This window comes from Emys orbicularis, chromosome 9 (genome assembly GCF_028017835.1).
Source record: "Emys orbicularis isolate rEmyOrb1 chromosome 9, rEmyOrb1.hap1, whole genome shotgun sequence".
NCBI lineage: Eukaryota > Metazoa > Chordata > Testudines > Emydidae > Emys > Emys orbicularis.
In genome coordinates this window covers 74,448,938-74,474,762 of record NC_088691.1, presented here as the reverse complement: position 1 = coordinate 74,474,762, position 25,825 = coordinate 74,448,938, and the positions used below count along the sequence as shown (strand labels likewise).

The 25,825-nt window shown below is 44.6% G+C and overlaps 1 protein-coding gene across 2 annotated transcripts in view; it reads left to right on the top strand.

Moving 5' to 3' along the window:
- Window positions 1-10,508: 10,508 nt before the first annotated feature.
- ATR (ATR serine/threonine kinase) overlaps window positions 10,509-25,825 on the top strand; it is an 80,182-nt gene continuing 64,865 nt past the window's right edge. Inside the window, exons 1-8 of one of the 2 annotated variants that reach the window (XM_065410739.1) lie at window positions 10,509-10,567; window positions 11,485-11,576; window positions 14,158-14,301; window positions 19,953-20,842; window positions 22,039-22,218; window positions 22,593-22,618; window positions 23,194-23,376; window positions 24,702-24,895. In XM_065410739.1, coding sequence (XP_065266811.1) covers window positions 10,509-10,567; window positions 11,485-11,576; window positions 14,158-14,301; window positions 19,953-20,842; window positions 22,039-22,218; window positions 22,593-22,618; window positions 23,194-23,376; window positions 24,702-24,895 — 1,768 coding nt within the window. Of the gene's footprint in view, window positions 10,568-11,484; window positions 11,577-14,157; window positions 14,302-19,952; window positions 20,843-22,038; window positions 22,230-22,592; window positions 22,619-23,187; window positions 23,377-24,665; window positions 24,896-25,825 lie in introns of both variants that reach the window. The other variant, XM_065410738.1, reaches the window with a different exon arrangement.

Here is a 25,825-nt window from a genome sequence, read left to right as displayed (position 1 = left end):
ATAGGAAAAGATAAAGGGTTAGTAAGTTAGCAACTAACTAACTAGTAAACAAGGAGGAGAAAGCAAGCCATCAACAGCAGTGCTGATTACATTTAAGGGAGGGATTCCACCTGAGGACGTAATACTTAGGCCATGTCTACACTACAGAGTTTTGTCTACAGAAGTCAGCTTTCATCAACAAAACAGTGGAGGTGTAGACTCTGCAATGCTCCTCCCACCAATTTAACTCTCCTGCCATGCCAACATAATTAAAACATCTGGATGGGAGGCATAGAGCTTTTTGTGACAAAGTCAGAGCAACACAGTGTGAGTGTAGACATTGCCTTGCTTATGTCACCCTAAGTGGCGTCCAGGAGGTGTCCCACAATGCCCATCGAAAAAGCAGAAAAAGCATATAGCATAATTTTGACTTAGTACGTCTAAAAGAATATCCAATTTTGTAGCTGTCATGACAGCCAAACTAGCAGCAATTATGCTAGCACTAAACTGGATCTTGAATGTGTATGCCCAACAGTGGCAGTTATTTTTTTTTTAATTCAATTTCAGGCCTTACAGTGATTAAAAGGGTGTCTCAGTATGGAATAGTGATTTAATCAATGAAATTATATTTCTAATAACAGAGTTAGTGCAGCTGGGGATATGTGTAGCATTAGCTGGGATCTCAGTGAAATAGCAGACAAAGCAGGTAAAAATACTGTAAGAAATTGAAAGATTGACACAGAAATGCCCTTGAGTAAATAGAAATTCAGAAGCCTAATACAGAAAAATTTAAAAGAGGAACACAAAAAATTTGGATTAACAAAAAAAGTTCATTTTTTAAAAATTGTACCCTAGAGCTGAAGATAACATCATTCAGGGCCTGGGTAGGAAAAATGAACTGTTTTTGTTTAGAGTACTAATTGGCCATTGTGGCATAAACAAAAATCTCTTTTAAATAAATAGACACAAAGATGGACTATGTACCAGGGGAAAGCTCAGGGTTCAAAGAGGAGCTAGAAGGTCTCAGAAAGATAGCAAGTCTAAAAATGTGAACCTGTTAAGAAAATTAAAACATGCACGATAACATCTGTAAACCATCTCAGTGGGAGGGGGGATGGGATATTTCTCAGTGTAATGAGGCTTTCACCAGCTGTACACTGGGGGGGGGGGGAAGGGAGGGAGCAAAATCAGTCACTCAAATGATAATTATGGGGAAGGAATCTGCCAAGAAAATCCAGAAATCATTTTTCTTCACAAAGAAAAATCATACATTTTAAGTACAATTTAGAGTAGTAGTTTAATTGCACTGGGCCAGATTTGGATTGCAAAGAAGAAACTAAGGCAGAATTTGGCTAGCAATGTGTACCATTGTACTGAATAAGCATGGTTTTATTTAGAGCATTTATTAACCTTGAATGTACTGAGGATTTTTTCTGTTAAATCTGTTTAGAAAAGGAAGACTTGTGCTTTTGGCTAACATTGGAGCAATCCACAATTACCTTTACTGCTACAAACAGTAACACATAGGGTGTGATTCTTACGAAAATAATTTAGTACTATGCAGCTGCCTAGTGACACATAATACAGATCAAAGTCCCTACTAACTCTTTGAAATCTACTTATCAAAAACAACTCAATCCTACAGCTCATACTGTGACAAATCCTTTAAATTAGCATTCAAGTAAACAAAATCTTCCTGATCATATAAGGCCTGGTAAATCAGCTTTTATCTCATTGAAGAGGTGTTACCAGAGGGTGGCTCATAAATGCAGACTGAAATTTACCAATGACTATAATAGGAGAAAAAAGTTAGCTAATTTAAATGAATTAATACTCTAACTTTGATACCTGAGCAGATTGCTTTGGCTAATACATGTCACTGATAAGGGAACATGCACAAGAGAACACCAGAAGAAAGATGATAATCACCTCCCCACCAACACATACACATTTCTTTTCCTTTATAAATAATTTATCCCTGTGGCTTAGTGATGCTGTAAATGAATCTACTGTAATCTCACTGATGAGCTGTTACAATGCATCATCTTTATTCCTTTTAGAAACATCTAACTAGAATAATTCAGAGTCTAAAAAAACCCAGGAACTCATCCATTATTTTATATTTAGTAATATGAAAAACAAACATAGTATAATAAGGCGATTGCTGGTACATGGGTGTCTACACCCATTCTGATTAAACGGAAAACATTCAAAAGGTCTGTATAATCTGTCAATGAACCAAAGCTTAAATCATGTAACTAGTAATTATATCACACACATATGGGAGAGCAGAAGAGGAGTCCCCTTTACTAAATGTTAGATTCTGCTGCCCTTCCTCCCCCTCTTTTTTTAAAACATAAATAGCTCCAATAAAGTCAAAATGGTCTCCCAATAAAATTTGACATGAAAGACTACGAAGACTTGTAGTCATCATATAGACTTCAAAGGTGTTGTTGTCTTTTACATTAATAACCAGAACTCCTTATTTATATAATTCCATCTGACTAACATTAGTTTTTTTAAATGTCCTTTTCCATACCATAATAAGTGATGAGCATTAGTCAAGTGCTTGAACTTTGAGGCTGAAATGGATTGGTGTTTTGTTATGACATTCTATAGGTCATGGTTTACAAACCTCCCCAAATCCTCTATACCCAAAAGTCTTGGCTTGACCAGATTTCTTTTTTTAGTACTGCATGTAGAATGCATTGCTTCCTAATAGTTAGTCAGGATATGGGCTCCTTAGCTACTGTGATTATCAGGGCAGCGAGTTATATGGGGCCGTGGTGCCCGAGCTCCAGCAATAATCAGGGCCTGGGGGCCCAGCTCCACCAATGTTTGGGGCCGGGTCTCTCCCCCAGCTCCACCTGCTGCCCCCCCACACCTCCCCGAGTGTCCCCCAGCCCCCACTTGATGCCCCCATGCACCTCCCCAGGCCCCAGAGCATCCCTGCCTCTCCCCTGCAGCTCCACCCTGACTCCACTCTTCTGGCTCCTGGCATCAACTGCTGCTGCAGGGTCTTAGTGCCCCCCATCTACTAATGCCAGGGCAGACTGTCCTGCACCTGCCCTTCCGCTTCGGAGTCCCTTCCTTTTTCCGGTGGGATCCTCCACCAGCACACGGGGCCCCGCAGCCCACAGTCACCACTCCTGCCCAACACTGGGCAAGGGGCAGCCCCATCCCCACCCCCAGTGAGGCTTCCTGGACCTGAGAGGGGCCCTAGGAGCACGTGCAGTGACAGTGGTGCGGGGTGAGTGTGCTGCCGGGAGGGAGAGGGGGGCCTCTACCCCAGAGCTCACTGCTGCCAGCAGGGAGAGGGCTGAGGGGAGACCTCCTTTCTGGCCCCAGCACCGGGGCAACCTGCATGCACCCCAAACTCATCCCATGCCCTTCCCCACCCAGGAGCCCACATCCCCAGCCAGAGCCCTCACCCCCTGCACCCCAACTCTCTGCCCTAGCACTGAGCCTCTCCAACACCCCAAACCCCTCATCCCCAGCCCCAGTTCTCACCCCCCTGCACCCCTACCCTCTGCCCTAGCCCTGAGCCCCTCCCACACCCCAAACCCCTCATCCCCAGCCACACCCCACAGCCCTCATCCCTGCACTCCCTCCCTCCGCACCCCTCCTACCCCCAAACTCCCTCCCAGAGCCTGCACCCCCTCCCTCCGCACCCCCTCCCATCCCCAAACTCCATCCGAGAGCCTGCACCCTTCACCCTCTCCTGCACACATGCCCCCGCCCCAGCCCGGAGCCCACACCCAAACTCCATCCCAGAGCCTGCACCCCTACCCCCTTCTCACACACCCTCTCCTGCCCCCAAACTCCCTCCTAGAGCCTGCACCGCTCACCCCCTCCTGCACTCCCACCCCTGGCCCCAGCCCAGAGCCTACACCCCTCACTCCGTCCTGCACTCCCACCCTTGCCCCAGCCCAGAGCCTACACCCAAACTCAGTCCCAGAGTCTGCAGCCCTCACCCCCTCCTGTACCGCCACCTGCTGCCCCAGCCCGGAGCCTGCACCCAGCACCCAAACTCCATCTCAGAGCCTGCACCCCAGACTCCCTCCCCCACCCAAACTCCCTCCCAGAGCCCAACCTCTATCCCCTTCTGCACTCAAACTCCCTCCCAGAGCCTGCACCCCAATCCCCTGCCCCAGCCCAGGGCCTACACCCCAGACCTCCCCCCCCCCCACCTAAACTCCCTCCCAGAGCCTTAGGCAGGTGAGGGGAGGAGTTGGGGGGGACGGGTTCTGGGAACCACCAAAATTTCTACAAACCTGCCACCCCTGGTGATTATTCTATTTGCTGGAATCCGATCCTATTACAGGTATCATCCAGTGCCATTTTGTTGATCAGTTTTAGATCCAATGACTGTTTGGTTTCTCACAGCAACAATTACCACCCAAGAATGTGAAGAATTCCTGCCATAAGTATTCCACATGTCTTTCTGAGTGCTATGAAAATATTCTCTTTAATTAGTCACTGGTATAAAAAGGCAGGCCCTAGATGCTATTGGCATGTGATATGGGTGCTAAACATAAGGATATGGGTGCAAACTTTTGTATGAAATGAAATCTGTTCCATCCACACAAAGCCCATGTATTTTTGACTTTATGCTGGTGGAATGCAGAAGTTCTGGGAACATAAAGTCCATCCTTTCAATTCAATTAATTGTAAAAACAGGTATGATTTGTTGATTTAAGGACATTTACTTTGCATATTTTGACATCCAATGTTGACAGTTTATGAAGCTCTAACTTTTAAAATCTTAATATCTACTATTATTTAATAATTTTCCAGACCTACCTCCATAATCTCCAGCAACTGTGAAGCACAGATATTATCCATCAAAATTACATATATGAAAAATAAAAATATAAATAGGCTTGGCAGAATTCAATTTTTTTAGCACCCAAAAAGGTGTTAGATGCTTTACAAATATGCAAGACCAATCCCAACCCCAAATAACTTACTAATTATGCAGACAGTTACACATATGCTTAAATTTACACCAGGAGTAAACCCATTTAAATCAGTAGGACTTCTCATGTAAGTTAAATTAAGCTAAAGCATAAGTGTTTTCAAGATCAGGGCTTATATAGATAACATATAGATCTAAAACAAAAGAGACACAAGAAACATTTTTATTTGTTTGTGATGTGTTATATTTTCTTTACTTGCTCTATCTATTGTAACAGCTTTTGTCATATAGTTGAATTTCTACCCATTTGCTTTTTAGTGGCCAGTTAGTTTTCAGTCCTTACCTAATGTTTTATTTTTAAATCTTTTCTTCTAATCAATTTTTATTTATCTCTTATTCTATTTTCAGTAATCAAACTAATATTACAATTATTGGATTCATTTTAAGGACTGGATTTTACTTTCATTTTAACTTGTGCCATTCCATTCTAGTTTTATGATGTACAGGAAACAGTACAATCTACAAGGCAATCATCCATTCTGTCAGATAGGTTAGTGCAACCTTCATGACCATATATGGAAATAAACCTTCAGGTAAACACATAGGCTATCAGGTGTACTTGTAGCCCCATACAACTGATAAATTATAATCAGAATCTTGCTCTCACATCAAATTGGTATCTATAAGGCCCAGGTATTCATTCCACCAACCTGACTGCCCTTCTCTGAGCAGGTCTGATCATCATGCCATCCTCCACTGGGTCAACATTTCCTAGTGCAGCAAATGCTAGCACAGCAGCTGCACTGTGCGTTGGTTTATGATGGAGTGTACCAGGCATTCTGTGCCTCTTGCCAAAGACCTGACTACCTTAGTGTATCCTGCCCTCCGAAGTGGCTCTTTAAGAAGAGACGGGCAGTGAATTTGGCCCTTCAGGGTTTGCCTTGGGTCAGCTGCTGGAGGAACAAGAACTACTTAGTCCTCCTGCATCTAGAAGGACTAAGAGCAGGCAGAGGCCAACAAGGGCCCATCAGGCCAGATAAAAAAGGTTGGCTGCTTCTATTAAAGGTCAATTCTGTGTGAAGTCAGGCCTGGTCAGAGACTAAGTCTGACTGTACTTTTTGTTTAGGTCAATGAGAGACTTATGATTTATTTTGTGGAAAGTAAGGCTTAGGTGGCTCATCCTGAGTTAGACATTAACTGGGCTCCTGAAAATTAGGCAAGCTTATTTCTCAAGATGCCCCCTGGCTCAGGTGAGTCGGTGACATGGTTGTGACCCAGGGACCTCTTTGTACCAACTGGGAGAGGGCTCAGAGGTACGTAAGTGTTACACGGATGCCCTCTGCCTGGTGTCTACATACTAGTCTGCCAAGGAATGTCATGTAAGGCCTCTAATGAAAGTCTGTGTCACACTGGTCATGATAATTGTGAGATGTATGTGCAGATAGTGTGTAAGAAGATATGTATATACACATTGTAAAGTATGTTCTTAAGACCGTGTAGTTAAAGGGAGATCAGTCATGTCTTGAGACAAATTTCTCCAGACAGTAGGTGGGAGACACATATTTCCTTATCTAATGATTATGTTTCTTACAGTAGAAGTCTATTAACATACTAAATCAAATGCTAATTAGGAGCTTGCAGGGACTTCAAAAGAAAATGAGAAAGTCAGCAAAGGGAGATAGAAGAAGTGATCCTCGTCAAAAAAAAAAAAAAAGTTACTGAGCAACTTATTGTCTGTCTGGTCTTTGCTAATGGATACTGAAACAGGGATGGTTCTGGGTTTTGTGGGGCTCTGTAAAATGTAAGACATATGGAGCCTCTAGAAGATTTCAATAGCCCACATAGCACATTGGGATTTGAGTATGGGGCGGGTCACGGTTTCTTGCCATTAGGGGAATATTAGAGAGTTTTAGCAATAGGGCAGGGCAGACACAGGGACATTTGGCAATAAGATTACATCATTTGGAAGGAAATAGCAGGGGGACTTTGACAAATGGGAGAAACTTAGGCTCCCACAATTAATTGTTCATATTTTGTCAGGGGACTTGGTTGTGGTGGACTGTTGGGTAAGGCCATTTCATAGAAGAGGCACTCACAGAAAAAGCAGGAGTATCACATACTGGCATAATTGGCATATGCTAGTAACTGGCCCTGTCTTAAAATGAAATTATATATAATCCTGAATTTATAACACAGTGAAATGTTATAGAAATATATGTCATAAAAGCATTATTGTGATTTCACTGCGGGACTAGGAGGCTTGTACGGAAAAATACTTATTTAAGCACTTCTGTGTCGTAGTCGGGCTCTTATGTACCCTATGGCCTAATAAAATTGTGTTATATACCCTCTCTGGGCTTGCGATTGGAATTAAAAAAATGCTAATACTCTACCCACATTGGTCCTACAGTCCCAAAATAGCTAGATTTCCCCCTAAAATTACCAGCAATTAAACAGGTAATAATGTTGACATTTGAATTGCCACTGTGTACAAAGTTAACACAAATAGTGCAGTTCACATTTTTTTTCTATTATTTCTGCTTAGCTGCAGACTCAGGAAAACAGTGCTGCATCAGTTCATATTTGGAAGGTTATCTTCACAACCCTAAGGGCTGGACAATTGTTTTTTAAATTAAAGCTTAAATTCTGCAGAAATGTATATGCCTACCAGAAAATTGCAAATTGGATCTCTGGTTTAATCTGATCTCTGGTCTTTTCATTCCATAATTCAATGCCACATGGCAGGCACCAGGCAAAGCTTAGGGCTGCTGACTGCATACTGGGAATGACACTCAAAGGGGTTGGTATGTATGTTAAACTAGCAGCAAATACTGCAATAAATAATTTAAAAAATAAAGATTAAACACAATTGTGTGTTTGAAAGTCTTCTGAAATATCCCAGTTCCTTCCTATCATATCAAATAGGGCTTTGATTTTGAAAGGGTAGATCAAGCAGACAGCTATTTAAATCTAGCTGTATATATTGCATATCATGGGGGGGGGGGGGAGTGTGACCAGTTATGAATGAAAAGTGAACTCCCAACAACTTCCTGAAGAGCATTAATTTAAAACGATTCAGAAATTGGGACACAGGCACATCCATTTCATTTCCTTGTCTGTTTTACATGCAACATTCAAGCTTCAGAGCTGGGAAACTGGCACCAGAAACAGAAACCACAAAAGAGGATTTTATTTCAGCGTGTGCTTACATGCATCACCATAAACAATGCAAGCAAGAGGTTCATATGATTGAAAACAAATACAATAAAGACACTACGTCCCAATTAGGAAAGCAAAATCAAAACTACAATTCCCCCTTGCCTAGTCTCCTGGCTATTAATATCTACATATAGACTCACACACTGAGAAAACTCGTTCTTTGTCTCCATATCCTGCAGATTGACTATATAGGGCAATATATGATTCAAAAGAGCTCCGTATTCTCCATCATATCCTATTCACTCTATTAAAATATACCTTTAATTTGGTGTCTGGTGTGAGGAAGCATGTTGTCAAGGTGAGATCTGATAGGTCTAGTTCCTCATGATCAACTTGCTGCAAGCTCCTTTTGGGGGATTTTATTCTGTTTTTCATACTTTATGTGTTAAAGTCTGTTTGTTTAAAATGATTAAAATGTAAAAATAACCTGAATGTTTTAAAATATATTGAATATAACCTTCCCAATGAGAGCAGCAGCTGGCTGGCTAGAATGCATTGTAAAAAGCGTAAAGTTGTGCCGGAGATATTCTGGGAACCACATTAAATGCATCTTGTCAGCAAAGCCAAGGAACCTCCTCCCCCCTCCAAAAGGTGGCTGGAGGGCACATTTAACACAAGGGTTTGTCCAGACCCCTTTACCTGCTGCTGGTCTTGTATCAGTTCCTCCTCCTGCTCCGGCTCCGGCGTCTGTGCCAGCCGCGGCTACAATACTTGCTGCGAACTAGAAGACACCAGCTAGTAGCTACCGGGAGCCACCGAACATCCGCTGGACAGGCAGCTGCCGAGGCCAATCCTACTGCGTCCCTGGAGTGGGGCTCGGCTCCGAGTGGCGAGCTCCCTCCAGAGGGCTGGGCAGGACTGAGTGGCACTACCAAGGTGTCCGTGTCCAGTGTCTTCATTAGACAGTCTGTGGCTGAAGGAATTAAAATGATGGGGGTACCAAGAATCCCTGCCCTTGAGGAGAAAGATGGAGGGGGAAACCAGGGGCCCTGCCCTTGCTGGGAAATTGTGAGGTAACCAGGAGGGTGGCATGTTTCTTAGCGCAGGGGCATCATAGAGCAACAGAATTCACTGCTTTAAAACCCTCTTGAAAAAGAAGTATTAACATGGGATGATGCAGGGCAGAGTCCACGCCCCCCATTCCGGGCAGGGAGAAGGAGCGGGCTGGCTGCCTCCCCAATAGGAGCCCCGGTTTTGCGTATCCTTGCTCCGGTATAGTGAAGAATAGCGAGATGAGCCTATTATACAAAAATAATCGTGGGCCAGGGCGTCCCATACTGGTCAGCTCGCACTGAGGAACCCATGGTTCAGCGACCCCTTAAATCTGGTATCTAGGCTAGTACCCTGTTGCCCACACGCCTAAAGCCAGCCTTGAGTCTGAGTGAGAACTTTTCCTCCCCTTTATCTCCCGGGGGAGCTCCTCAGACTTGCGCTGTGCTGTGAGTCTGCTGGTGACTTGAAGGAACTTTCTCTGCATAATTATCCACGAGACCTAATTTTAGAGCCAAATTTACCTCAGACCTCTTTAATTACTAGACACCAATGGGGAAAAATAGCTCACGAAGCAGAAAAATGTTATTGATGATTACAAAATATGACTTCCATCTCACGAGGAACTTCCTGCATTCCTATTTTCCTTGTGACCGTTTTCCCTCCCTCCTTTTGTTTTACACACGTGATCCCTGAAAAGTTGATAGGTTGTTGTTGGCAGTGACAAATCTCTCGAGGGTAATTAAAACCTGGGATTGAAAAAACGGCTTGAGTTTTAAATCAGGTGAATAAATACATAGTACTTGTAAATCTATAATCTGGATTGAATGGCTTCAAATGTTGTCTGTACAATATTGGAGTGAATGAAAAAGATTGCCATTGCATTCAGTGTATTTGAGACAGAGAAATTGGGGCGCTGGCATCCCCGTAGCAATAAAAGACATTAAGGTCCCTGCATACTTGCCAGTATGCGGATTTGCGCAATTGGGGTGCACAAACTGCCTAGAGAATGTTATTTCTGCATTTTCATTTTTAAAACCCGAATGAACAACTCCTGCAGTCATCGCATTGCTGATCTGCAGTGAATTATCAGCGGTAGTTTAATTATGTATTTGTTAAAAAGTGTTTCATCTCCAGCCCTCAAAGTCTGCGCTGTAATACATTCATCACTGATCTCTCTCATGTATTGCTCTTAGCTGAGGCAAAGCTGCGCGCGCGCGGGGCGCGTCAGAGCAACAGACCAGCCTCTACCAGGGAGCAAGGAGAACGCGTTTACTCTACGGCCTGCTAGGAACTGACTGAGGCGTTTTGAGCCCAGCCGGGCACCGTCGAGAGCTCTCTCTCCCGCTTCAGATTGCAGCGCGAGCGGCGGCGTTTCCCAGTCAATGAGGCTGCTGCCGCAATGGCCGAGCAGGGGCTGGAGCTGGCCTCTATGATCCCAGCCCTCAGGGAGCTGGGCAGGTAGGTCTGCAGCGACCCCGCACAGACACCGCCTTTCCTCGCTCCCTTCAGGAGCCAGGAGTCTCCGGTCCGGCTGCGCCTGCTGGAGCTCCGACATGTCCCGTGGAAACCCACTCAGCAAACGCTGGGTTGCCACCGCTGGTCCCTAGACGAGCCTTATAGCAGAGCCGTAACATGACTTCCTTATGTACAGTGGCAGCTGGGTCCCCAAGCTGTGATGATGATTTATATGCAGCGCTATTAAAAACAACTAGAAATAACACTTTAAATATTATTTGAAACAAATATTACAAAAAATCCCCCATCATGATGGTTGAACTCCTGGCACAGTCCTCTCTGACCTCATCTACTCTCCATCTATTCTAAAATCTATGAAGCCCTGAGAGGTTCAGTGTCTGAACCTCTGACTATCTCTCTGCTGCTGTTTTTTTATTAACTTTGTCTTTGTGTTATTTAACTCTGCAAAGCTTTATGGACCACTTGTTTGTTTATAGGTTTATCTACGATGCTCACTCACTGCAATATCTTAGCACCTCAGACATGCTAATGATTTATCTTCACAACAATGCTATGATGTAGGAAAGTATTATTAGTACCATTATACAGAGAGGAAAATTAAGATGCAGTGAGGTTAAGTTGTTCTAAGTCACATGACAAGACTATGGGAAAGCCAGGAATAGAAACCAGATTTGCTGCATCCCAGTGCAGTACCTGACAATCCTGCTTCTCTCATACACAGTACAACCTTTTCTGATTTTAAAGACTTTTAGAAGGAACCAATGCTAAATCTGAAATTCAGTGTATAATATTGAATTGCTCAGACATTTTAAATAACTGGTCTTTTTTTTTTACTTTAAGATGAAAAAGTATTCAGGTGGTAATATACATTTTATAACTAGCTTTATTTTTAATTTCAGTGCCAGTCCAGAGGAATATAATACTGTTGTGCAGAAGCCAAGACAAATTCTCTGCCAGTTCATTGACAGAATACTTACAGATGTAGATGTTGGTAAGTAAAGCAGGTTTTTAGTGGCATATCCCTTTCTTTCAGTGGAACCCTGCTAATCTGCATTTTGTACATTCTCATCAAAAACTTGGTACTTTCTTCCTCTCACTTCAACACACATTTAGTAACAAAACTAGGTCTCATGTTCTCTTGATTTAATTATTTTTATAAAATATATAACAAAGTACTTACTAGTATAATATAAATTAGTATATTTAAACCTAAACTATAATTGTCAGAATAAACAAACAGCTATTATGATGCATTAAATATGAAGGCTTCTGCATCGTAAAATGTACTTTTGAGGTCCAGATCCTGAAAACCCTTACTTGCAGATAAGTAGGGCCCTACCAAATTCATGGTCCATTCTGGTCAATTTCACGGCCAGAGGGTTTTAAAATTGGTCAGTTTAAAAATTTCAGATGTTTACATCTGAAATTTCATGCTGTTGTGACTGTGGGGGTCCTGACCCAAAATGAGATTGTGGGGAGGGAGGGTTTGCAAAGTTGTTGTGTGTGGTGGGTTCCTAAGATTGCCACCCCTCACTTCTGTGCTGCCTAGGCAGCAATCTCTGAGCTTCCTGCAGTTACAGGAGGTTCCCGGAAGTGGAAGTGGGTAGGATCTCCCCCATGCTGCTAGGAGTACTCCAGCTGGGGGCTCCTAGCTGCTAGTCCAAGCCAGTGACAGATTAAGGTAGGGGCCCCTGACCAATTTGGGAGCCCCCCTAGAAAAATGGGTGCCCCCCAAAGAAGCCCTAGGGTGGAAGCCCCAAATGGGTCACCCTGAGCCCCAGCAGGAGCCCTGGGAGAAGGAGCCCCGAGCCCCAGCTGCAGAGCTGAAGCCTCGAGCCCGGACTGCCCTGAGCTGTGGCTAGGGGGCAGAAGCCCCAAACCCAAGCTGCCCCGAGCTCTGGCTGGAGTGTCAGGGGGCAGAAGACCAGAGCCTGGCAGCCTTGGCTGGGGGGAGGTGGAAGCCCCGAGCCCCGGCTGGCGCGGTGGAGAGGGGCGGAAGCCCTGAGTCCGAGCTGCCGGGGGAGGAAGCTCGGTGCCCGGAGCTGCGGCAGGAGTTGCGAGGTGGGGGTGCAGAACCCCAGAGCCCGGGCTGCCCCGGCTGCAGCCACCAGGAGCAGAAGCCCCCAGCCCAGCAGGAGCCACTGGGGGAGGAATCCCTGAGCTTGGCGCTTGGAACTGCAGCAGGAGCCATGCAGGGGTGGGGGGCACAGAAGCCTGGAGTCCAGCTCTTGGGCTCCTGCAATGCAGGAGTGAGGGTGTACCACCCTCATTTCTGCATTGCCTTTGGAGGTGGGTGTGATCTCCCCACCAAGAACAGCCATGCAGGGGAAGGGCAACTCCTGTCCCTCCCCAGCGTGTCTGGACTATCAGCTAGGAGTCCTGGGCTTCCATGAGCAAGGAGAGCAGATTTCATGGGGGAAGGGATGATTTCACGGTCCATGACATGTCTTTCACGGCCAGGAAATTGGTAGGACCCTATTCACATAAAAAGGATTTGCAGGATTAGTTCTTATGTCAATATTTGTAGTTAATTTTTTAATTTTAGAATGCTGTTATAATAAATATTAATACTTGTTAATTCATAGTGGAGCTCCTAGTTGTCAGTGGGAATTAACAAAGCTCTGCTGTTTCTGGAATACATGCATCCCCTTTGTCTTGTATTTATATAACAACTTTGCTGCAGATATACAAATAGATATTTCAGGGACATGATCTCATCCAATAGATTAGATATGGCTCTTTGCTTAATGAACTGGTCATGTAAGTAACACGCACATATGTGACATCCACTATGATGTGTTTGTTATTTCTTGAGACACATGAGGTGATTGAGATCTTCTATTCTATCTCACTGTTTTTCTACTAATAAAAAAAATCTGCTTTGAATGTTGCTTCTGAATACGTGGACATTATCACATAAATCCTCTGGTAACTTAATTGCTATCTGATCCTGAAAATTTTGTATAAATAACTTCTCCCCGGTCTTTTTCTATAAACCATGAGGATTTAGAAAAATCTGAGATGGTGTAGTGACGGGTTAGAGGTTTTTGGTTGGTTGTGCAAGCTAACTATGGGATAATCCAGGATTTCTTAATTATTTCATTGAATGTATTGGATTCAACAGGCTGTGGTGGTGGTGAGAGGGGCCTTACATTTCTTCCATCCTTAGAATAATTTTTACTGTGTTTTCTGCTTGGGTTTCTCTAACTTTCATCAAGTTTGGGTTGGGAAAAACAGCAAGTCTTACTGTTTGCCATTTTCTACTGTTTGTATATATAAGTGGTATTAAAAGAATTGCATTTTAATACACGTTGATAGTACCCATATGAGTAATTAAGACAAATATCTTTTGTACAATTGAATTCTTCATATATATTGATGTGACATACAGTATCTACAGTTGAGAATATGTATATTGTGAGCACGTAATAATGAAATATTCTCCTGATTTGTAGCCATACAAAATCCATATTGTGTTGCGCTACAGTAGTTCCCATATGGAAATGTTTCTTTCCTTGAAGTTTGAAGTTACTAAGGTGCAGTAGCAATGGGACTATTTATTTTCTTTTCAGTTGCTTTGGAACTTGTCAAGAAAACTGATTCTCAGCCAAGTTCTGTGATGCTCCTTGATTTTATTCAACACATCATGAAATCTTCACCCCTTATGTTTGTAAATGTGAGTGAAAATCACCAGGAAACTGAGTGCAGTTGCATAGGTGAGTTTTCTTAAACATTTTTGCTTAATTTAAGCACTGAAAATAACCTATTACATTTCAATATTATACCCAGCAGATTAAACAAATATCCGCGTCCCCATTTTTGCTCTCTTTCACGTGCTTGTTTTGCATGTTGTGAATTAAATGAATATTTGATAGCCTGTTTTAAATGTATGATGCATTAGATTTCTGTACATGTGGACTGCATAATACATATCCAAGGACAGAGTCTGACCCTCTTGTTCATCACTGTTGCTTGTCCATAAAGACAGTGGCCAGCTCCCATCTGGGAGGTATCCTGAAGATGTGGTAATTTCTTGGGTTTTGGCAAGCATGCTAAGAGGTGGCGTGCCAAAGAGACAGAAGAAGGATCTGCAGCGGTTGGGAGTGTATATTGAGACAGGCGTCCTGACCCAAAATCAGTTCCTCCAGTTGGAATTCACTTCCTCTTCCTGAATCCTTTTCAGCGAACGCCCCATTCCTGGAAGAAGCAATATGGAGGCAGGGTGCGGTTGCAACAGAGGCTAAGGGATGGAAATTTTCTTACATGAAATCAAGAATGGCTCTGTGCTGAAGAGTGGGCTAGTTGCTGAAAACTGGTGGGCAGTGAGGGTGATGAGGTTAGCTACTTGCCTAAGAGGAAGCAGGGAAGACTTAGGGTATGTCTACACTACGAAATTAGGTCGAATTTATAGAAGTTGATTTTTTAGAAATCGATTTTATACAGTCGATTGTGTGTGTCCCCACTCAAGACCATTAAGACCATTAACTCGGCGGAGTGCATCCACAGTACCAAGGCTAGCGTCGACTTCCGGAGTGTTGCACTGTGGTAGCTATTCCACAATTCCCGCAGTCTCCGCCGCCCATTGGAATTCTGGGTTGAGCTCCCAATGCCTGATGGGTCAAAAACATTGTCGCGGATGGTTCTGGGTACATGTCGTCAGCCCCCCCCCCCCCCCCCCCCCGTCCCCCGTCCCTCCCTCCCTCCGTGAAAGCAACGGCAGACAATCATTTCAAGCCTTATTTCCTGGGTTACCTGTGCAGACGCCATACCACGGCAAGCATGGAGCCCGCTCAGCTCACCGTCACCGTACGTCTCCTGGGTGCTGGCAGACGTGGCACTGCATTGCTACACAGCAGCAGCTCATTGCCTTTTGGCAGCAGATGGTGCATTACGACTGGTAGCCATCATCGTCGTCTCCTGGGTGCTCTTTTAGCTGACCTCGGTGAGGTCGGTCGGGGCACCTGGGCAGACATGGGTGATCCTGGCAGACCTCGGTGAGGTCTGTCAGGGGCACCTGGACATAAATGGGAGTGACTCCAGGTCATTCTCTTTTTAAGTTTCGTCTCATGGAGATTCAGTCCTGCCTGCAGTCGTACTGCACCGTCTTCTGGCGAGCACCCAGGAGATGACGATGACTAGCAGTTGTACTGCACAGTCTGCTGCCAGCCTAAGATGTATAAGAGAGATGGAATGGATCAAAACAAGAAAGAGACCAGATTTGTTTTGTATTCATTTGCTCCTCCCTCCCTCCCTGAATAGTGGTGGGAGGGATAGCTCAGTGGTTTGAGCATTGGTGTGCTGAACCCAGGGTTTTGAGTTCAATCCTTGAGGGGACAGTTGTGTGTGTTTCTCCTTGATGCAAACCCACCCCCTTTGTTGATTTTAATTTCCTGTAAGCCAAGTCGCCCCTCCCTCCGTCAGAGCAGCGGCAGACAATCGTTTCGCGCCTTTTTTCAGTGCAGACGCCATAGCACGGCAAGCATGGAGCCCGCTCAGACCACTGCCGCAATTATGAGCACTGTAAACACTACGCGCATTATCCTGCAGTATATGCAGAATCTGCAAAAGCAAAACCAGGCGAGGAGGCGACGGTAGCATGGTGACGAGAGTGATGAGGACATGGACACAGACTTCTCTCAAAGTATGGGCCCCGGCAATGTGGACATCATGGTGCTAATGGGGCAGGTTCATGCCATGGAACGCCGATTCTGGACCTGGGAAACAAGCACAGACTGGTGGGACCGCATAGTGTTGCATGTCTGGGACAATTCCCAGTGGCTGCGAAACTTTCGCATGTGTAAGGGCACTTTCATGGAACTTTGTGATTTGCTTTCCCCTGCCCTGAAGCGCAAGAATACCAAGATGAGAGCAGCCCTCACAGTTCACAAGTGAGTGGCAATATCCCTGTGGAAGCTTGCAATGCCAGACAGCTACCGGTCAGTCGGGCATCAATTTGGAGTGGGCAAATCTACTGTGGGGGCTGCTGTGATCCAAGTAGCCAACGCAATCAAAGAGCTGCTGATAACAAGGGTAGTGACTCTGGGAAATGTGCAGGTCATAGTGGATGGCTTTGCTGCAATGGGATTCCCTAACTGTGGTGGGGCGATAGACGGAACCCATATCCCTATCTTGGCACCGGAGCACCAAGGCAGCGAGTACATAAACTGAAAGGGGTACTTTTCAATAGTGCTGCAAGCACTGGTGGATCACAAGGGACGTTTCACCAACATCAACGTGGGATGGCCGGGAAAGGTACATGATGCTTGCATCTTCAGGAACTCTGGTCTGTTTCAAAAGCTGCAGCAAGGGACTTTCTTCCCAGACCAGAAAATAACCGTTGGGGATGTTGAAATGCCTGTAGTTATCTTTGGGGACCGAGCCTACCCCTTAATGCCATGGCTCATGAAGCCATACACAGGCAGCCTGGACAGTAGTCAGGAGCTGTTCAACTATAGGCTGAGCAAGTGCAGAATGGTGGTAGAATGTGCATTTGGACATTTAAAAGCGCTCTGGCACAGTTTACTGACTCGGATAGACCTCAGCGAAACCAATATTCCCATTGTGATTACTGCTTGCTGTGCGCTCCACAATATCTGTGAGAGTAAGGGGGAGACGTTTATGGCGGGGTGGGAGGTTGAGGCAAATTGCCTGGCCACTGATTACGCGCAGCCAGACACCAGGGCGGTTAGCAGAGTACAGGAGTGCGCGGTGCGCATCAGAGAAGCTTTGAAAACCAGTTTCATGACTGGCCAGGCTACAGTGTGAAAGTTCTGTTTGTTTCTCCTTGATGAACTCCCCCCGCCCCCCTTGGTTCACTCTACTTCCCTGTAAGCTAACCACCCTCCCCCCCCCCTTTAATCACCGCTTGCAGAGGCAATAAAGTCATTGTTGCTTCACATTCATGCATTCTTTATTAATTCATCACACAAATAGGGGGATAACTGCCAAGGTAGCCCTGGAGGGGTGGGGGAGGAGGGAAGCACCGGGTGGGGTGGGGAAGGAGGGAAGGACAAGGCCACACTGCACTTTAAAACTTATTGAATGCCAGCTTTCTGTTGCTTGGGCAGTCCTCTGGGGTGGAGTGGTTGGGTGCCTGGAGGCTCCCCCACCACGTTCTTGGGCATCTGGGTGAGGAGGCTATGGAACTTGGGGAGGAGGGCGGTTGGTTACACAGGGGCTGTAGCGGTGGTCTGTGCTCATGCTGCCTTTCCTGAACCTCAGCCATACGCTGGAGCATATCAGTTTGTTCCTCCAGTAGCCTCAGCATTGCCTCTTGCATCAGCTTGGTGACAGAAGGCCATCTATCATCTTCAGCCCGCCACCTGTCCTCGCGTTCATATTGTGCTTTCCTGGACTCTGACATTGTCTGCTTCCACGCATTCTGCTGGGCTCTTTCAGTGTGGGAGGACTGCATGAGCTCAGAGAACATTTCATTGCGAGTGTGTTTTTTTCACCTTCTAATCTTCGCTAGCCTCTGGGAAGGAGAAGATAGTGTGAGCGTTGAAACATCAGCAGCTGGTGGAGGGAAAAAAAGGGAGAGTGGTAGTTAAAAAGACATTTTAGAGAACAATGGGTAGACTCTTTATTTAAAATGGGTTGGCAATTTAAAAGGAGGGGCTGCGGTTTTCGGGTTAACGTGCATCACAAACCCAACTAACCCCCCCCCCACACCCAATTCTCTGGGATGATCGCTTCACCCCTCCCCCCACTAACAGTGTGGGAACATTTCTGTTCAGCCACAGGCAAACAGCCCAGCAGGAACGGGCACCTCTGAATGTCCCCTTAATAAAATCACCCTATTTCAACCAGGTGACCATGAATTATATCACTCTCCTGAGGATAACACAGAGAGATAAAGAACGGATGTTGTTTGAATGCCAGCAAATACCGGGACCATACGCTGTGTTATGCAATGATTCCAGACTATGTGCCACTGGCCTGGCGTGGTAAAGTGTCCTACCATGGAGTACGGAATAAGGCTGCCCTCCCCAGAAACCTTTTGCAAAGGCTTTGGGAGTACATCCAGGAGAGCTTTATGGAGATGTCCCTGGAGGATTTCCGCTCCATCCCCAGACACGTTAACAGACTTTTCCAGTAGCTGACCTGGACAGAATGCCAGGGCAAATTAATCATTAAACACGCTTACTTTTAAACCAGGTATAATATTTACAAAGGTACGCTCACCAGAGGTCCCTTCTCCGCCTGGCGGGTCCGGGAGGCAGCCTTAGGTGGGTTCAGGGGGTACTGACTCCAGGTCCAGGGTGAGAAACAGTTCCTGGCTGTCGGGGAAAACGGTTTCTCCGCTTGCTAGCTGTGAGCTATCTTCAGCCTCCTCATCATCTTCCTCGTCCCCAAAACCCGCATCCCTGTTGCGTGCTACTCCATTGACGGAGTCAAAGCACAGGTGTGGGGTTGTTGTAGGGGCATCTCCTAGAATGGCATGCAGCTCATCATAGAAGCGACATGTCTGGGGCTCTGACCCGGAGCGGCCGTTTGTCTCTCTGGTTTTTTGGTAGGCTCGCCTCAGCTCCTTAAGTTTCACGCGGCACTGCTGCAGGTCCCTGTTATAGCCTCTGTCCTTCATGCCCTTGGAGATTTTTTCAAATGTTTGGGCATTTCGTCTTTTGGAACGGAGTTCTGATAGCATGGATTTGTCTCCCCATACAGCGATCAGATCCCGTACCTCCCATTCGGTCCATGCTGGGGCTCTTTTGCGATTCTGGGACTACATCATGGTCACCTTTGCTGATGAGATCTGCACTCACCTGCAGATTGCCACACTGGTCAAACAGGAAATGAGATTCAAAAGTTCGCGGGCCTTTTCCTGTCTACCTGGCCAGTGCATCTGAGTTGAGAGCGCTGTCCAGAGCGGTCACAATGGAGCAGTCTGGGATAGCTCCCGGAGGCCAATACCGTCGAATTGTGACCACACTACCCCAAATTTGACCCGGCAAGGTCAATTTCAGTGCTAATCCCCTCGTCGGGGGAGAAGTACAGAAATCGATTTTAAGGGTCCTTTAAGTCGAAAAAACTTCGTCGTGTGGACGGGTGCAGGGTTAAATCGATGTAACGCTGCTAAATTCGACCTAAACTCATAGTATAGACCAGGGCTTAGAGTAGCCATAGTGAAAGAAGGAAACTGTGCTGGAATAGGCTGTCAGCCATGGGCTGTGGCATGAGATGGGTATTTTGGACACCCTAATACAATTTATTGTGGCTAATTATATTCATCTCATCTTTGGTGGGGTGTGAGGGTTAAGTATAGTTGTTAGTGAAACATTATTTGTATAGTTTTCTCTAAAGAGTAAATCCTGTAGCATATGAATCACAATATTTCTTTTGTGTGTGTTTTTCTTTTTCTATTTAGAATTTAGTAATTGGATTATAACAAGGCTTCTGCGAATTGCTGCAGCTCCAAACTGCCATGTGTTACACAAGAACATCTGTGACGTCATCTGCTCTCTCCTGTTGCTTTTTAAAGTGAAAAGCTGCACTGTTTTTGAGGTGCTGACAAAGGATTTACTGCAACTTTTCCAAGATCTAATTTTCTTGCATGAAAGAAATATACAGAGGCAGCTTCAGAGGAACTTGTTAGCCTGGCCAGTGGTGGTAAACAGATTTTTAAGCAACACAAATGAAAATCTAGGTTATTTAACCTCAGCCACGTTACAATTGATGGGCATGCATGATGTGGAATGTTTGGAAATTACATTAATGACCATTCTGATTGACATTGTTTCTGATGTGTTTTTTGCAAGAGAGGACCTTATTCTGTGGGGGATAGGTTGCTCACTGTTGGAGTATGGTAGACCAAAAATTAAAGCTTTAGCCTTGAACCTTTTAATAAAATTGATCCAATTAGGAGGGCCACCAGAACAGCCTGCTGGCATTTTCTTCACAGTCTTTTTTGGAATCTTACAGTCAGTACTTGAAATGGATGTTGGAAAATTAGAACTCTTTGGAGAACCACTGTTACGCTTGGTGAGGACATTATTTCCTTTTGAAACAGATTCTTATGTAAATATTGAACCTGTCTACCTAAATATGCTGTTAGAGAAGCTTCGAGCACTGTTTGAAGCTGATGTGCTTAGACAGCTTAAGTCTGAAAAGTTGAAAGCTGCTTTGTGTCACATACTTCAGTATTTTCTGAAGTTTGTTCCAGCTGGATATGAATCTGCTTTAGAAGTAAGAAAGGCCCATATCTGTACCATCTGCGGAATTTTTGTTGATGTAGTTGGAAGTCAAGAAGAACAAGAGGTAGGTTAATCTGAAAAAATATTTGTTGTTTTTGTAATCCATCTATGTAAGGAAGAATACCTAGAAACTAAGTGTTTCAGAAATGCCTTAAGGTAGATTATTGGGTTACGGGTAAATCATGTCCTTCTTTCTGTTTCTGTAATTATATAATATCTAAATTCAGGCCCTGATTCTGCTATGTGATGTGTGTGGGTGGACCTTTATGCCTGCATGGAGCCACATGAAGCCAGTGGAGCTCCAGGCAGATACAGGGTCTTGCCCACACACATCATAATGTAGAATTGAGGCTCAAGATTGTCCCTGTCCTGAAGAATGTACAGTGTATCTCTATTTACACTTTAAAGTGTCTAGCACATTTTTTGAGTTCTATTAATAAATAGGTTGTTTTTAATGAATGCAGATTGGTCATCTTTAGTTATATGTAAAAGATTGAGAAATTAGATAATGTTTCTTCCAGCCAAGATGCTACTGATGTGTTTGTATGGTGGTTGGGGGAATCTTATTGAACTTATTAAAAAATTCTGTGAAATTTAGGAGAGGCTACAGATATCTATGTAGTTTATGACAGGACAGGATAACAGTATACAGGAGCAGATAACAATTTCATACAACCCTGGTAAAATTACCTGACTAGATAAAGACTACCTCCAGCACTGTAGTCTAGCAAGCAGGAAACCCGTGCTGGATTTTCAAGGTCTCTGTGCAAAGTTGGTTTCTAAACCTAAGTAGAGTACAAAAATAAATGGCATAGAAGTAACATGTTTCCCTGATATTTATTGTATAGCTAAAATAAGGGAATAAAACAGACTGAATGGATAATCCTGACTAATGGCTATATAATGTGAATGAAAGAGAACTAGCAATAGCAGTCCACTCTCAGAAAAGAGCACAGAAAGCTGCATTGGTATATGAAAGCTTTTGACACATAACTGAGAGGCATGAAAACACTTATTCACATAAGTACTTCTATGTAGTTTTATAGAGTTCAGTGGGATTACTCTTGTAAATTAATTTTCCATGTGTATAAGTGTTTGTGGAATCAGATTCTTGTACAGGAGTTTTTTCCGCTTTCTGGAGCTGACATAAACTTGTGAAACGTTTGTACAAAATATTGCCACCTCCCCATCTCTCTTGACAAAACAAGAAACAGCATACTTAATACTACTTTTGTGTGTGTGCACATTTGTCTGTTGTAGTATCTGGTGAGTCCACTTTATGCAGCATTAAAAACAGAAGGGCTGGAAATCATTCAGGAGCTTCAGTGTCAGAACCAGCTGGATACCTCTGATACAGATGGATGGAGCAGCAGTAGTGATGAAATTCCAGAAAAAAAGCAACGACTAAGTCTATCAATGAAGCATCCAAAGAAATCACCGGTGCCAGCAGCGTATGATATTTATTCAATAACTATCTTCTATAGCAGTTTGGTTAGATCTTGCCAGTTAACTGGATGGTGAAATAGTTGCATTTAATGTAATTCTTCTTGGCATCTTACAATGCAACACTTGCATTGGATCTACTTTTTTCAATTTTATTTTTCAAAGTATAAATATCCAGAGATCATTTTATGGATTAAATCATTATTTGCCAAATTTAATTTAAAATAAAAAAGGATACCATTTGTTGCTTAATACATCAACATCAAACAACCTTTGATTTTTTGTATAGCTATACATTAAAATAGCAAAATAGAGAGTATGTAATATTTTAAAATTGTCTGTTTCATAGTTTTTATGTGAGTTTGTGTAAGCCACACAAAACACAACATATAACCCAGTCATATTTGTTCTGGAATCCGAAATACTCCATCATAATATATAATCCACATGTATTTCATTTTCACTTTAAAAATATTTGTGTAGATATTCGTAATTTTAAAAACGAATACAGTTTTATTCCTATTTAAACTTACTCGTTATTTGTAGAATTGAATGATCACGTTTTAGATCCTGATGTTGCAATTAATGGACAAAAGAGACCATCAAAAACCCATCTCACCCAAGGGGCAACATTAAAGCACTCCATTGTTCTGTTTTCTCAGTTAGTTACATCTTTGACCCATGATAACACTTTTAGAAAAGATGATTGCGTCTTCTACAGCTCTTCATGTGTGGCTGACTTTTTCAAGAATAATTGACCAAAGCTTTATTCCTCATGAATTAATATTAATTTATGCTTCTGAAGTTGTTTGTTGTTTTTTTGGGTTCACTCAAAATATAAGAATTAAGTAGTCATTTTTCTACAGCTACATTCCTACCTCCAAAACTGGTTAGTTCTAGCATCATTTACAAGGAATTGTATGTTGCTGAACGAATACTTTTAAAAAATAATGTGGTTAATTACAGGCTTAGTCCCGTGAACATGAAAATGAAGAGCATGCTGTGGAATGCAATAAACAAGAAAGCTGCCTCCTTAGTATTTCTCCTGGAGCAAGATGCTCTGACATCAGACATTCTTCACATTGTAGAAGGGATTGCAGTAGTACTACGACTAGCTGCCCTGTGTACTGTTCATTGTTCTCAGAATTCTAACAGGTAAAAGTACCAAGTTGACCATCTATCTACTGGTGTCTTGTAAATGTGTAATTACGCCTTTGTAAACTTATGTAACATCTATAAGATTACCTGTGTACATATAGTAACTCCTCACTTAACGTTGTAGTTATGTTCCTGAAAAATGCGACTTTAAGTGAAACGATGTTAAGCGAATCCAATTTCCCCATAAGAATTAATGTAAATGGGGGGGTTAGGTTCCAGGAAAATTATTTTGCCATACAGTACAGTACAATAGTTGGGAGGTGCCCCCGCCTTACCCCACACAGGCACAGCCCACTGGCACTGGAGACAATGAGGCAGGCAAGGAGGCTGAAGGTGCTGTAGGCTAGGAGATGCACGTTGCTCAGCAGCGTCAGCTTCCCCTACTCTGCAAGCACCAGGGGCTAGGGGCTCAACCCTTGGCCCGCCCACGCCACCCCTTCCCCCAAGCCCCCACCGTTAACCTGCCTCTTCTTCCCTCCCTCCCCCTTTACTCCGCACGCCACATCCTCGCTTCTCCCTCTCCTGCCTCCTGCCCGCGGCAATCAGCTGGCTTGCAGAATTCAGGGGGGTGGAGGGAGGAGCGAGGACACGGAGTACAGACTCCCCCTCCCTCCCCTGCCTCCTGAATACCGCAAGCCAGCTGATTGCTGCGGGTAGGAAGCAGAGGAGGGAGATGTGCCGCATCCTCGCTCCTCCCTCCTGCCCGCGGAAATCAGCTGGCTTGCGACATTCAGGGGGCAGGAGGGAGGGGGGAGGAGCGAGAACTTGACGCGTAGGCTCCCCCCTCCCTCCCCTGCCTCCTGACCGCGGCGTTCAGGAGGCAAGGGAGGAAGGGGGAGCCGCCGCGCTGAATCCTCACTCCTCTCCCCTCCCTCCTGAACACCAAAAGCCAGCTGATTGCCGCGGGTAGGAGGCGGGGGGAGGAGGCGGAAGGCGCTGATCCATGGGGTCTGCTGGCCGGTGGGAGGCGCTGTGGGGGGGGGAAGCATAGGGGAGCTGATGGGGGGCTGCCAGCTGTGGACAAAGCAGGCAGCCAAATGGCGTTATAGCGAAGCATTGCACAACTTTAAATGGAGCATGTTCTGTAATTGAGCAGGGACCTAAAATCGAAACAACGTTAAGCGAGAGGACGTTAAGTGGGGAGTTACTGTATCTGCATGCAACTGCAGGAAAGCTGCCTGCATTTTGAATAGGAGTGTTTTCATAGATAGACTTTTGGTTATAATTTAGAAAAAACTCACAACATTACAACGTTCACATGATTTCTAAATCTTTTTCTTTAATAGCATGGATCATAAAGTTGCTCATATGTGTAGCTTAAGCAGTCATAAACGTAATGCTGCTTGGTCTTCAGATTCTGAGGTGAATTTACAACTGATCTGGATTTCTTCTGACTTCGTTGTGAGAGTAGTGACAGTCTGCAGGAACCTTTTAGCGTCTACTGCTCAGATTGCTAACCTGGAGCCAGTGATTGACAGAATAGTGAAAATCTTTGATGCTTTATTTTATATGCAAGGTGAGAAGCTGTTGAAATTAAAAGCTCTTTGCTGAATTCTGATACTTGATAAACTTAAAAATGCAGATAGAAGTTGGCTGGTTTGTTGTGATGGATGAATTTATTAAAGTTTAGACTTTGTGCCTGAGCTTAATGCTCCACTTTTCAATGTACAGTAACTCCTCGCTTAACGTTGTAGTTATGTTCCTGAAAAATGCGACTTTAAGCGAAACGATGTTAAGCGAATCCAATTTCCCCATAAGAATTAATGTAAATGGGGAGGTTAGGTTCCAGGGAAATTTTTTTCAACAGGCACAGACACACACACACACAACGTTTTAAACAAACAATTTAATACTGTTCACAGCTATGATGATTGTGAAGCTTGGTTGAGGTGGTGTAGTCAGAGGGTGGGGTATTTCCCAGGGAATGCCTTGATGAACTAGCACTCGGCTGAGCCCTCAAGGGTTAACACGTTGTTAAAGGCAGCAGGAGTGGAGGGGAGGGGAGACAGCATAGCAGACAGAGACAGACACGCACCTTGTGTGTGGGAGAGAGAAATGCACACTGCCCCTTTAAGTAAGCTGACCCACTCTTAAGTGCATTGTCTTTTTAAGTGGATCAGGAAGTTGAGACAGCAGCTGCTGCCCCTAGCTCTCTCTGTCTCTCTCCGTCCGTGTCCCCACCCTGCTCTATATGGAGAAGGGGTAAGCAGGGTGTAGGAGCAGGGGGACACCCTGACATTAGCCCTCCCCCTTCTCCTCCCCCCCCCAGTAAGCAGGAGGCTTGGGGAGCAGCTCCAAGGCAGAGGGCAGGAGCAGCACATGGCAGTGGGGGGAGGGACAGCTGAACTGCCGATTGATAGCCTGCTGGGCGACTGCTGCACAGGGAACTTAGGGGAGTGGGGAGCTGATAGGGGGGCTGCCGGTCCACCCTGGTTATATGCCCCCA